At 44.8% G+C, this 13913-nt stretch overlaps 1 protein-coding gene across 7 annotated transcripts in view; it reads right to left on the bottom strand.

The window, feature by feature from the left end:
* Positions 1-13913, bottom strand: part of LOC119978905 (acyl-coenzyme A synthetase ACSM3, mitochondrial-like) — a 104078-nt gene that overhangs the window by 58994 nt on the left and 31171 nt on the right. For 3 of the 7 annotated variants that reach the window (XM_038820835.1, XM_038820834.1, XM_038820840.1), the window contains exons 2-4: positions 12978-13094; positions 6637-6931; positions 1963-2173 (exon numbers count right to left, since the gene is read on the bottom strand). In XM_038820835.1, the coding sequence (XP_038676763.1) occupies positions 1963-2173; positions 6637-6894 (469 nt within the window). In that variant the 5' untranslated portion in view covers positions 6895-6931; positions 12978-13094. The remainder of the gene's footprint in view (positions 1-1962; positions 2174-6636; positions 6932-12977; positions 13095-13913) is intronic. The other 4 variants (XM_038820836.1, XM_038820837.1, XM_038820839.1 and 1 more) reach the window with 2 other exon arrangements.

The following is a 13913-nucleotide window of genomic DNA, read 5'->3' as shown; positions in this document are numbered from 1 at the left end:
CCGTCGTGAACATGGGCGCCAAAGTGCCGTTTGATGCTTGTGGGGGAGAGGGGAGTGAGCACCACGGCCGTGCTCAGGAGGGGACTGGCTGGCGTCTCAAAGCGACGCACTTTCCCCTCCGCCGCCCCACAAGATCAAGATCAAGCCGCCACGTCTTGCGGGGCAGCGGAGGGGAAGACGACAACCGCTCATGCGCGGGTTTGAGCGGTCAGCCGTCGTGACGTCAGAACACGCATGCGCGGATTGGAGCCGGCCAGCAAGCGTCAAGGTCTGGCGGCCGAGAAGAACGGAGCGCCGCTCCTAGCCCCCCGGGTGGGGGTGAATAAGGTGAGAGGAGCGGCTTCCAAGGCCGTCGTGAAACTCGGCCGAGTTCACGACGGCCTTCCCAATTTTTCGCGGGAGCGGAGAATTCCGCCCGTGAAGTTTACAACTGTTCCAGAGCAGCCAGGTGAAGGGAACTAACCAGGGGCACACAAGTAGATATAGCCCCTGGAAGGCTATAGGGGTGGGGGGACCATGCTTGGGCAGTGTTTTGGCACTGCCTCCTTTCCTTCCTCTGGGGAGCTCCATCGGGGTGTCCACTATGTGTGGGCGGGTGTTCTCATGTGCTCACTTTTCCAGGAACAGGACATTAGCTTAAAGCAAATGACTATATAGCATGAAGGGCATCACCCAACATCAAGCATGGCTGACCCAGCAATTCCTCTGCGTTATGAACTGACCTTCCATGGCCAACAAGTCCTGCAAAGGGATACAAACCCTGAGCTTCAGATTCAAAGGTGACGATTTGGCCCACTATGAGATAAGACCTCCAGTTTTTCTAGTACTCTAGTTTCATACCTGTAATCTATATATTCTTTAGTCACAGAAATAAATCTTTATTGTGGGCTGGAAAATAATTCAACTACCCAAGCAGAAATCAAGGTTCCCATGGAATCAATAAAAAATCTAAACCAGAACCTGTTTTTGAAAAATTTTTTTATTTTCCTCCTCTTTGACATTTTCTCCCAAATTTACACCCACCAACCATAAACAATAAGCAGTAACGAATACAATGTCAATCCCCATATCAACAACAGCAATCCCATCCGCCCACCAAACCCCCAAACAGCAGCATGCATGTTAACATAAACAAATAACAAAAAGGAATCAGGAATCACCCATAGTCACCATTAACACATACAGTGCCCCTCCCACCAACCCTTTCAACCCCCCCCCCTCCCCTCCCCACACACTAATGTTCGATGTTATCCAATTCTTGAAAATGCATAATGAATAATGGCCATGAATTGTAGAACCGCTTCATCCTTCCCCTCAGTTCAAATGTAACCCTCTCAAGAGTTAAGAATTCCAACAGGTCCTCCCGTCACGCCAGGGCACAGCGTAGAGAAGAAGCTCTCCATCCCAGCAGGATCCGCCTTTGGGCGATCAACGAGGCGAAGGCTACATCTGCCTCCGCACCCTTTTCCAACCCCGGCTGGTCTGACACCACGAATATGGCCTCCCGAGGGCCCGGGTTCAGCATCAGAACCTGGTTAATATAATTCTTGCAATTTTTATTCCATTTAAATATTTTTGTTGATACACTAGCTTTGATGTCATTATCAATGTATGGCTTGCATGAGTAATTAATCCCGATAAATCAGAGGCTGACGAATTATGTATGTTTGGAAAGGACACAATCACAGAAGCACCTGCAGATCAATGGCTACTTCTACATGCATTAATTCAGTTCCAGTAGACTGAGATCAGTACCTATTTTGCCAACAATTGCACAGATTTAACAGAAATTGTTCCAAATATGACAACTAAGAGACATTTGTATACATTAATCAGGAACTCCTTGCAAGGATTTGATGTTTAAATTAGCTGTTTTGAGATAATCTCTTAAAGGAAGAAGACAGTAAAATGCATTTTGTTAAATATCCATCTCAACAGTCATATTGACAACAAAACTTTTACCTGTTCTCATGCATGCTATGTTTATAAGCCACCATTCCAGAACCCGTGGCAGGATAACAATAACTCGATCAGCTAAGCGTAGGTCACAGGCTTCTGACATAATATTGGCCACCTTCTTAGAGTAGACTTCGAGGTCTTGAAAGTTCCATTTCACCTCTTGCCCATGTTCACTCAACCACCACAAAGCAGGGTTTGAAGCTCTGTTTCCAGCCTGCAGAAATATCAATGGAAATATTATTAGACAAGTAAAACCACCATGGGCATGATAAGTGAACTTGAGTTAAAGTCCAACGAATGATGTGTTTAGTGGGGTGTTTCTCGGCACTTGCAGCGGCAATTTGTTTCTTTTTGGGCCTCAGGGAGATTCTCTCCTCAGACTGCATTAGAGGGATTTCCTGCTGGTTAGCTGATGTTCACCAGCATGAAAGGCTCCTTTACTTGCAGATCAGGTGCCATTTTGGAAAGCTGCCCTAAATACCCTGCCACCCCACTTTCAGCCCCCCCCCCCCCAAAATCAACCTCTCTCTAAGGGGTAAGGCCCCTGAGACTGATTCCTGGCAGTGCCAACTTGGCACCCAAGCACTGCCAGCTTGGCAGTACCCATGCCAGTGCTACCCTGGCAATACCAGGATGACACCACCAGGGTGCTTGGGTAACACTGCCAAGATGCCTGGATGCCAGAATGAAAGCCAAGGTACCACCCTGCTGGGGGGAGGCTGAAAAGGGGGAAAACATTGTGCAAACTGTATAGTTGATTGTTGGGAAGTATGTTACCCGGGATGTTTATGTGCTGTAACCTTTTTTGATACATGTTTGTAATAAAATACATTTAAAAAAAAGGTACCACCCTGCTCTGTCCCTGACCACTCCAATGGCATGGGAGACCTCCCCAGCCATTACAACTGGTCCATGTTTGTGTGGACCAGTACTAAATGGTGCCCTGGCGAGGTCCCCAGGCCCAGCCATTGAGTCCCAGGTGAATCTAGCGAACATTTATTTAAATGAGCCATACTGCTCAATTAAATATGCTGATCTGGAACACGCCCAGTGAGGTCCAGATTGTGACTTCTCACGAGATTGCGTTGAATCTCACAGGACGTTTCAAATGTCGCAAATCTCGTGAGAGACCTCTCGCGGATTCAAAGGCCTCAGCCCGACACCAAGATGGGTGTGACGAGGCCACTGAATCGCGCCCATACTGCCTTCTGAATTGCTGCAGTCCATATGGGGTAGATGCACCCACGGTGCTACTAGGGAGGGAGTTTCAGCTTTGACTCAGTGACAATGAAGGAAACGCCATATATATTTCTAAGTCAGGATGATGAGTGGCTTAGAGGGGAACTTCCAGGAAGTGGCGTTCCGCTACCCTTGTCCTAGATGGGAGCGGTCATGAGCTTGGAAGGTGCTATCTGAGGAGTCTTGGTGAGTTCATGCAGTGCATCTTGTAGATGATGAAGGGAGTGAAAGTGTGTGGATGGGCTACCAATTAAGCAGGCTGCTTTGTCTTAGATGGTGTCAAGCTATTTGAGTGTCTTTGAAGCTGCACTCATCCAGGCAAGTGGAGAGTATTTCACCACACTTCTCATATGTATCTTGTCGATAGTAACAGGCTTTGGGGAGTCAGGAGGTGAGTTACCCAATGCAGGATTTGGCACTTCTAACCTGTTCTTGTAGCCACAATATTTGTATGGCTAGACCAGTTGAGTTTCTGGTCAAAGGTAATCCCCAGCATGTTGATAGTGGAGAATTCAGTGATGGTTAAGGGCTAATGGTTAGGTTCTCTCTTGTTGGAGATGGTCACTGCCTGGCACTTGTATCGTGTGAATGTTACTTTCCACTTGTCAGCCTAAGCCTGTACATTGTCCAAGTCTTGCTGCATTTGGACATTGACTGCTTCAGTGTGTAAGTGGGCATGAATGGTGCTGAACACTGTGCAAACATCAGCAAATCTCTCCACTTTTTAACTTATGATGGAAGCAAGATAATTGATGAAACAAATGAAGATGATTGGGCCTCGGGCACTACCTAAAGAAACGTCTGCAATAATGTCCTGCAGCTAAGATGACTGATCTCCAACAACTACAACTATCTTCCTTTGTGCTAGGTATGACTCCAATTATTGAAAGTTTTTCCCCTAATTCTCATTAATTCCAGTTTTGCTAGGGCTCCTTGATGCCACACTCGTCCAAATGCTGCTTTGATGTCAAGGACTGTAATTTAATTTATTATTTATCCTTTTAATGTACAATTACTTTGAACTATGTAACCGTTCCTTAATTTTATATTAATCGAGGTGGACTGGTTGTGGTATTAAACAGGTGTGGAGTCTGTCTCATGATGGGAACATGGAATATTGAGACAAAAGATCTGAAAACTGAAGTTATGTAAAGAATTGTATTCAGCTGCACTGTGGGCTCAAAACATGATGGTCAATTTAGTCAAGGTAAAGCTTTGCTAGCATCAGCAAAGTTCTACAAAATGACTTAAACTTTAGAAGGACTCGTACCAGGGATAATAAGTAGACAGAGCCTTATTAAGGGCAGTAAATATGCCAGTTTCCCCCAGCTATGAGACTGATAACGGTGTTTGAGATAACAAAGCAGAGTCAATTTGACTTGAAATGTAACCTTTGGGTGGGGCCTACCATGATATTTTGCAAAGGTATGGAAATGAGGACTGAAGTAATTGGAAACCAATTAAATGGACCAAAAAACAACTTTTATCTTTAGCAAAAAAGGGTGAAAGAGAGATCCCACAGAACCATCTAGGCTGCAGTAGTTGGAACAATTTTGCAACTTGCTCAGAAGACATGCATTGAGGATTTTATCATTGGATTGATCACTGAGGCAGACGTTGGCACACAGAGTCATAAGAATAAGAAACTATTATTGTGAGTATGTACTATTGCTCAGTGGTTTAATAAAGGTGTACCCCCTTGGTGAAACATCATCCAAGTTGTTGCATCAGTTTTATCCAGAGTAGAAACAAAGGAACCTTTAGAGTACCCAATTATTTTTTCTTCCAATTAAGGGGCAATTGAGTGTGGCCAATCCACCTACCCTGCTCATCTTTGGGTTGTGGGGGTGAGACCCTAGACAAAGGAACCTTTAGGTCATGTCCAACAGGACCGTCATTCTCACCTCACCTCTGGTGTTCAGCTCTTTTGTCCATGTATGAATCAAGGTTGTAATGATGTCAGGAGTGGGATCTCCCCGGTGGAACCCAAACTAACATAATTTTACTGATGATGGAGAGTCGACAGATGGGACAGTAATTGGCTGGGTTGGATTTGTCCTGCTTTTTGTGCACAGGGCATATCTGGGTAATTTTCCACATTGCTGGGCCGATGTCAGTGTTGCAGCTGTACTGGAACACCTTGGCTAGGGGTGCAGCAAGTTCTGGAGCAGTATGATGGTGGAATACCGTCAGGGCCCATAAACCTTACAGTATTATTTGAATAAATAAGACTTAGGAATAACACATTTAGCACGTTTATCCTTTAGAAAAACTTAACTTAGTTCCAATTATTGGCACTGTCATAATCCAGCTTTTGATACCACAAATTCTGGACAATTAAAAGTTGTCCATGAATGTCGTATTTCTAATATTTTTGCAAGTTTTCAATCAAATTTAAATGAATACTTATGTAGTTCTTGTAATTTCAGAAAACCAGTCAGATTGGGAAAATTACTTCTGTTTTCTCACATTAAGCCATATACCATTTTAGAGTTGTTATAATTGGGGTGGTCTTAGGTCTGAATTTATCACTTGGGTGTGTGCACTCAGCGGGCCAGGAAGTGGGTGCAAAATGTGTTCCTGGCTGCACCATTAATTTGCCAACTACTGAGAAACACACCCTGGTAAAGGTGGAGCACTGCTAGGAAGGGTGTGCAGTAAGAACAGGGAGGGTGCAGGCTGGTGCTTCCAATGTGCTCCCTCAGCAGGACAGCTGTTGCAGAGCTGTGTCAGGAAGCTGCTGACCGGTAAAAATAAATCGATGGAAAAATATGCTACAAGAGTCTCGGCAGCACAATCATATACAGACCTCAGTCCTCAGACAAATTTGTTAATTTTATTTAAGCTCCCACCCTGGATCCAGGTTTCAGCTTAAACATAAAGGCCACCTTGATTATCAACTCATCTGTCAACGTACAGACGTAAAATGTTAAATTCTAATCATTTAAATTAGTTTGTTAATTGACGGCGAGCACACTTCGACCTGAATATCCCTTAAGTCCGCGCTGACATCGGGACATGCTCCCACCCTGGAGTAGTCTTCTCGCATGATTTCTTCCATTTCCAGGTGAGACCCACACCTGAACTTTGGATATCAAATTCGGGCCTTCAGTGTTTCAAATATAAAAACTCACTTATTTTAGCCAGAGCGCATAAACTGCATTGACTATTCAACTAATTGAAACATTTTGATGAAACATGTACCTTTAAAGTTTGGCAGAAACTGATCATTAAGTCTAAAAATAAACTGTGTTTGTCACACAGGAGGATTATAAATGAAATGAAAATTGCTTATTGTCACGAATAGGCTTCAAATGAAGTTACTGTGAAAAGCCACATTCCGGCGGCTGTTCGGGAAGCTAGTACGGGAATTGAACCCGTGCTGCTGGCCTTGGTCTGCTTAACAAGCCAGCTATTTAGCCCACTGTGCTAAAATACCTTTTCCTCTTCACTCCACTTATCGAGGACATCCCTGGCAAAATTGAAGTATTCTGGCACTTGTGGCTTGTATTGCTGTTTGATAGATTCATAGTCTGTGAAATTCTGAGGGTTACAAGTCTTGTTAGTTGATAAGAATGATCTGAATTGTGTCTTCAATATCCCGAAAACTCTGTTTCTGCGATTAGCCAGGATCGATGAATTGACATTCATTATTCGTAGCTTTAGCGTACCAAATGGAATCATAAGGACCTTCATTTTATGTGGGATAGGTCTGCTAATGCACACAAAAATACTAGAAAAACAAAGATTCATCAATGATAAACATTTTGCGTAAGAACTGAGCTCACAGAAAAGAAATAAATACATAACGATGAAATCAAGATAGTTCAATGATTTGCAACACTGTATGGCACACTTGATGACTCTTGGCAAAGTTCAACCAGGATTGACATTTGTAGCTTTGTTCAAACCTGTTCATGATGAGGTGTAGGAGCCAGTGGGGCAAGGCTGTGGAAAGGAATCCCAGAGCTTCTTTTCAGCATTTCAGGCCAAAATGTAGGTACATAAACTAACTATTTGTCGAGCAGTCTTGGATTCATTGTACATAAATTTGCTAGTTCAGAAAATAACCAAAGAAAATGGCTAGACGAGGAGGGGCACAAATGATTCTGAATTCAGAGTACCCAATTATTTTTTTTCCAATTAAGGGACAATCTAGCATGGCCAATTCAAGCACCTTGCACATCTTTGGGTTGTTAGGGTTAGATCCACGCAGATACGGGGAGCATGTGTAAACTCCACATGGACGGTGACCCAGGACCGGGATTAAACCCGGGTCCTAGGCGCCATGAGGCAGCAGTGCTGACCACTGTGCCACCATGACGCCCGCAAAGACTAACCTATGATACCACCCTCAAGCCTGGCTGTAACAGGGTTTGTTGAATAATTCAGAAGAATAAAGCTATTTTACTCAAATTCTGTTTAAGCATTTATGTCCTGACTGCAAAAAAATGCACCTGACAGATTTTCTTGATATGAAATTAAAAAAGGGTTAGTTTTTCTTGATGTTAAAAACCCACTCAGGAAAAGACAGCAAATATTTCAAAAGTTAAATATGCACTCCTCAATCTTTCGCAACCTACATTCACACACATACAAAGGTGCAAGATTTACAAATTATACTATATATAGTTATTTTGCTAGCCAAATTAAAGTTCAATATTGAAAGGTAAAGAAATGGCGAGTTCATGGTTTAGGAATCTTTGGCTGCAGCTGATTTTCCCTGGTGATCATGAAGTTCCAGGAGTAGGGTTGGAGCACATGTAAAACTGCAAGTGTCAGAATTTTTCAGATTCCGGGTCTTCTTCTCTGCCATCTGAAGAGTTGGCGGGAACATATTCCTGCCAATTCCAACTGTTCCACAGCCAGTTTATGCTCCAATAAACTTTGATTGGCAGCAGGTGGAATTTCCATCCCTGACCCAGGAGAAAGTTCCACCTTATACTGGCATTCCTGACTGGCCAGCAGTCTCCAGTTCCTTGGAGAGGAGGAAGGCCGATGTTACGGCCTTCGCCTCTCTGCATCGCCTCCGGGGATAGCAGCATGGTTGGGTGACCTGTACGACTTCCTGCGGTTAGAGAAGATAAAATATGAGTTAAGGGGCTCAGCAGGGGAGTTTGAGAAGAGATGGGGGATGTTTGTGACCGTGTTTGAGGAGCTGTTCGTTGAGGGGGGGGGGGGGGGGGGGGGGGTGATGGGGAGTGGGGGTGAAAAAGGAGGAAAATCTGTGCAAACTGTGTAGGTGATTGTTGGGAAGAATGTCTCCCGGGGTTTATTTGCTGTAACTGCTTTGATACAAGTTTGAATAAAATGCATTAAAAAAAAGAAGCTGTCTCCAGTTCCTGCAGCAACAGCGCTGTAGTGGACAGAACAGGAAGTTCAAGAGGTCATTGGAGACTAATGCCTCAATTTTCCTGACCTTTCCTGCCAGTGAGATCTTCCAGTCCCGCCAATGGTGCCTCTCGTGGCCCCTTCCCCGTTGGCGGAGGGTGTGGAGCAGCCAAACCGTGCAGGCATCGGTGGGATTGTGGCAGTATGACTAGGGGTATTACGGTACCTGGAAGTGTGAGCTGCCATTGGTGCATAGGACTCGCTGCCCATTGGCCCAGGTATGTCATGTGCCTCTCAGCCGATTGGCTGAGAGGTAGGTAGCTCCGCCTACGAGGCGGGGTATAAGAACCCGTGTTCCCCGGCAGTCTGCCATTCTTCTGTATGTGTGCTGCCGGGTCCACTTCTTGTGTATTAAAGCCTATCGTTCGGACTTTATCTACGTTTCATGTCCATTGATTGTGCATCAGGGATAAAGAAGAAAGAAAAGTACAGCACAGGAACAGGCCCTTCGGCCCTCCAAGCCTGCGCCGACCATGCTGCCCACCTAAACTAAAATCTTCTACACTTCCGGGGTCCATATCCCTCTATTCCCATACTATTCATGTATTTGTCAAGATGCCCCTTAAATGTCACTATCGTTCCTGCTTCCATCACCTCCTCCGGCAGCGAGTTCCAGCGAGGGCAGGGGAGGGTCGGTTCAGACTCAATGGGCTGGATCGTCTCCTTCTGCACTGTAGGAAAACTTACCTTGTACATCTCCTCTAAACCTTGCCCCTCGCACCTTGAACCTATGCACCTAGTAATTGACTCCTCTACCCTGGGAAAAAACCTCTGACGATCCACTCTGTCTATGCCCCTCATTATTTTGTAGACCTCTATCAGGTCACCCCCTCAACCTCTTTCTGGAGTCTTAACTGGAAGATCCCGTTGCTACCCAATACTGTGCTGCCTCCTCTGGCAGAAAATTCACCTGGGAGATCCCACTCCAAGTCTCGAAACAAGGTAAGATCAAAAGGTCCCAGGGTATGGAGATTCAAGGAGGGAGGTTGGGGTCTCAGGGGAGAGGCCCTGTGTGTGTGTGTGTGTGTGTGTGTGTGTGGGGGAGGGTAGGTTTGGAGGCAGCCGGACCATAAAGTTGGGGGGGGGGATTGGCAGGGTGCACTGGACTTCAGAATGGTGCTTCTAGAACATAGAACATAGAACAGTACAGCACAGAACAGGCCCTTCGGCCCTCAATGTTGTGCCGAGCCATGATCACCCTACTCAAACCCACGTATCCACCCTATACCCGTAACCCAACAACCCCCCCTTAACCTTACTTTTTTTATTAGGACACTACGGGCAATTTAGCATGGCCAATCCACCTAACCCGCACATCTTTGGACTGTGGGAGGAAACCGGAGCACCCGGAGGAAACCCACGCACACAGGGGGAGGACGTGCAGACTCCACACAGACAGTGACCCAGCCGGGAATCGAACCTGGGACCCTGGAGCTGTGAAGCATTTATGCTAACCACCATGCTACCCTGCTGCCTTCTGTTGGAGGCATCTCCCAGCACCCCCCCATTCTCACCCGAGATGCAACTTAGTTGCATTTCAGGTTTCTCCCACAGAGGTATCTTCCTGCCAGCTTAAATATTGAGGGTGGGCAGGAAATGGCCCTTAATGGGGTAAATTGGGACAAGGGTGGGCTTCCGATTCGAGGCCTTACAAGCCCTAGTGTAATATTGCGGTATTGTAGGGGCAAACGGGAATCCATTTGGAAGCTCATCCCTTCAATTTCATGTCCCGCTTCCCTGCCTAAAAACCTGCTGTTGGGGAAACACGGTTGCACAGTGGTTAGCACTGCTGCCTCACAGCACCAGGGACCTGGGTTTAATTCCAGCCTTGGGTGACTATCTGTGTGAAGATTGCATGTTCTTCCCATGTCTGTGTGGGTTTCCTTCAGGTGCTCTGGTTTTTTTCCATGTTTCAAAGATGTGCAGGTTAGGTGGATTGACCATGCTAAATTGTCCCTTAAATGTGCAGGTTAGCTGGGGTTATGGGGATAGGCAGGGGAGGGTCGGTTCAGACTCGATGGGCTGGATCATCTCCTTCTGCACTGTAGGAATTCTATGGTTCTATGGGAGCGTAAAATTCAGGTAAATTTCTTTTTAAACCATAATCTATCTTTTTCAAAAGGTTAATGAATTGTGAATCTGAGGTTCGTTCCGATGGAAAATTCAATACTTCTGTGGTGAATTTTTAAACTGTATGAGGTCAAGGTTTAAATTGGGTGAGGAGAGAATGTAACTCCTACTGCTCCATTGGCAACTTTTCCAGGCCATTTCCTTTTCTCTTTAGCACTTGTGTGAAAGATTTCAGAATGGTTACTTTAGTTACTATATCTTCGCTCCACATAATGATTTCATGCTGTGTTTGTTTATATGGGGCTGAATTCTCCAGTCCCCTAGCTGCGTGACTCTTGGTGTGCGCCGTTCACTTTGAAGCAAGATTCTAGACTCCCGCCGCTTATCATTGGGATTTCCCATTATAGCCACACCACGCCGCCGGAAGCCGCACACGGTGGTTCGCATCTGGAGGGAACAGAGAATCCCAATGGTCAGAGAATTCTGGCCCAGATGTCTGAACCAATGTTTAATGGCTGGGGTCCGGGGTGGGGGACATAGATTCTGCAATGTCCCAGATATGTCCCTTAAATTAATCATTATCCATCTTGATGAGATAGGAAGACACATCTCCATATAACCAACCATTCTTCTAGTAGACCTTCTGACTTGTGAAATAGAAATTTAAGCCTTTGTTGTGACCAACTGAGAAGCTTGAATGAAAGTGCCAGTTCAACTTGACTAGAATTTGTTCCCACAGACAAAAGAATTGGAGCGGGGAAAGTAAATTGTTCCTCCAAAAAGTTTCCTTAGGTCTAGTACTAAAATGCTAAAATGTGTACAATCAGTGTTAATGCTTTTATAGAGCAGGATGAGATAACTAGTGAAAGTTAAGGACAATGAAAGAATGTAAAGGTGTAGCTAGACATTTAGAGGTGGAGATCTGGCCAAAAGCTAGAAAAAATTTAATTTTAAAATGGTTGGCGAAACATCTAGAGGTGGAAATTGAGGACACTAAAACATAAATTAGCAGCAGAAAAAGAAAGTTTGGAGCAGTAGGAATTGAATCTGGAATTTGAGGAAAGGGAAAACAGAGAGAGAGAGGCAGGAAAGGGAAAAACAGAGAGAGAGGCAGGAAAGGGGAAAATAGAGGCAGAAACAGAAAGAGGAGAGGGAAGTTCAGGAAATAGAAAAGGAAATTAAAATAGCTCAAGCTGAGAAGGGAGGTTAACACTGTGTCCACAGAAGATACCCCTTAAGGATCAAGGTATTCAAGTGTGCCCATTTAATCCCCAAGTTTGATGAAAAAGAGGTGGATGCCTTCTTTATCTCTTTCAGAAAATGGAAAAACTATGGTCAGCCAAAGGAGAAGAGGGAAGGAGAGCAACAGCATGGCATGAATGAAGAGGTCCCAATACTTGACCTGACACCTGCCAGCTCAGATACTGGCAATATATGGAACTTGTAGGCAGGTGTAGAGCTGGGGTCAGTATATGGTGAGTCATTTGGGTACAGGTGGGCTCCAGCAAGGTCGGGGGAAAGGAAAATCTGTTTGCCAGCTTACAGGAGAGTAATATTGTGGTTTTTCAGAATGTCAACAGATTATTCAACTGTTCTTGGGGTGGTGGTGGATGGGGGGGGGTTGTTTCTGTTCCAAAATACATAACCCAATTATATAAATGTTGAAGCACTACCAGTTTAACAACACCATGAAGAACCGATGTGTAGCTTTGCCTTCCATTTGGACAGAGCTACTTTAAGTACTCTACTGTCACTGTTAAATTATTTGACAAAAGTGAAGCATCATTTTTATAGATGTCTCCTTATAATGTCATTCTCTGGTTCCTACAGAAACTTAATTTGAATAATACTTTCAAGGGTCTACATAATTCCCCATATTGAACAAAAATCCACTCAGTTTTTAGATATAATGTTGTCTCTTCAGCAATGTAAATAATAAAAATGCACTCAGTTCAAGCTTTCCAATAAAGTACCAACCAACAAGACAGGAATGGGAAACATGCAAGACCATATGCTGCTCCCATACCATGGTAAGCCTCAAAACTAGAGCAACTGAATTCTATTACGATCTTGGACCAGATCCCAACATTTGCTAGGATACTGGGCAGAAACCCCAATTTTTAAAAAATTTGCAAAGCTATGAGGAAAGGATACTGTACTCTAAGAGTGATTTCACACAAAAATAGGAACATGGTATATAAAAACAAACTTTATTATTAACACAGTATTAACTACCTTTAACAGAACAGAAATATAACTTACAATTACCAGGTAAACAATGCTTAATCATAAAATGAAACACTTAACTCCTAAGCTACCTTCTTTATCTCCAATCAAGCAAAATCCATCACAGGTCCAAACCAACTTTCAAATAAAGTTAGCAAACACAGGATTACTTGCCAGCCTCTGGATAAAGAATTCCTTTAAAAGACTGCCTGGGGGGAAAGAGAAATCTGGTCAGGAAACAGCCTGCAGATTCTTGTCTGTGTCAGACTACTGCTCAGCTTGACAGCCTTATGCAGAAGCTATTGTTCAGTTCACAACTTCCACAGAATTCATTCCAAAATGAATGCTAGAGACCTTGTACAGCCCTGGCTCCTCTCATTACTACACTGGGCAGGATTCGTTTGGGAGACCATGCTCTCCCGCCGGAGCTGAATTGCACCTGGTTTGCGCTCATGCTGGGAGCACAAATCAGGAAGCAATTCCCAATCCTTAGCCATGTGAATTTTCGCATGGCTGGGATTACGAAGGATTACTCTCTCTCTCTCTCTCCCCCCCCGCAACACAATTCAGCCCACCTCTGCATCGCAATTCCGCACCCCTGGAATTTTCAGGCTCGCCCAACATCCACCCCCAGTGACTCCTCGATCTCCCCTCCCACCACACTCCCAAGACTACTGACTAAAAGAGACCCCTCAGAGACTACCTAAATAAAGAGACCCCAGAGCCTCTAAATAAAGAGATCCCGAGGGACCCCCATAGAGAACCCCTAATTAAAGTGACCCCCCCCCCCCAATCTGGAAGCTAGAGAGTCCATACAGAAACAGTGAAATAAAATCACTGCTTTAAAACTCACCTGTGCAATACACCTACTGCATCAGGCAGAGGAAGCAGCACCTGCCAATTCCTGGAAAGGGAAAACCAGTCAGCTGGGTTTAAACCCCCTCAGATCTTTGATCTGCAAGCCATTCATTCATTTCTCTTTGATTTTACTAGGCTGTGATTGACAGCTTCCACACACATCCAGCTAT

This window comes from Scyliorhinus canicula, chromosome 15 (genome assembly GCF_902713615.1).
Source record: "Scyliorhinus canicula chromosome 15, sScyCan1.1, whole genome shotgun sequence".
In the NCBI taxonomy this organism is placed as follows: domain Eukaryota; kingdom Metazoa; phylum Chordata; class Chondrichthyes; order Carcharhiniformes; family Scyliorhinidae; genus Scyliorhinus; species Scyliorhinus canicula.
This window is presented reverse-complemented; position numbering and strand designations above follow the sequence as displayed.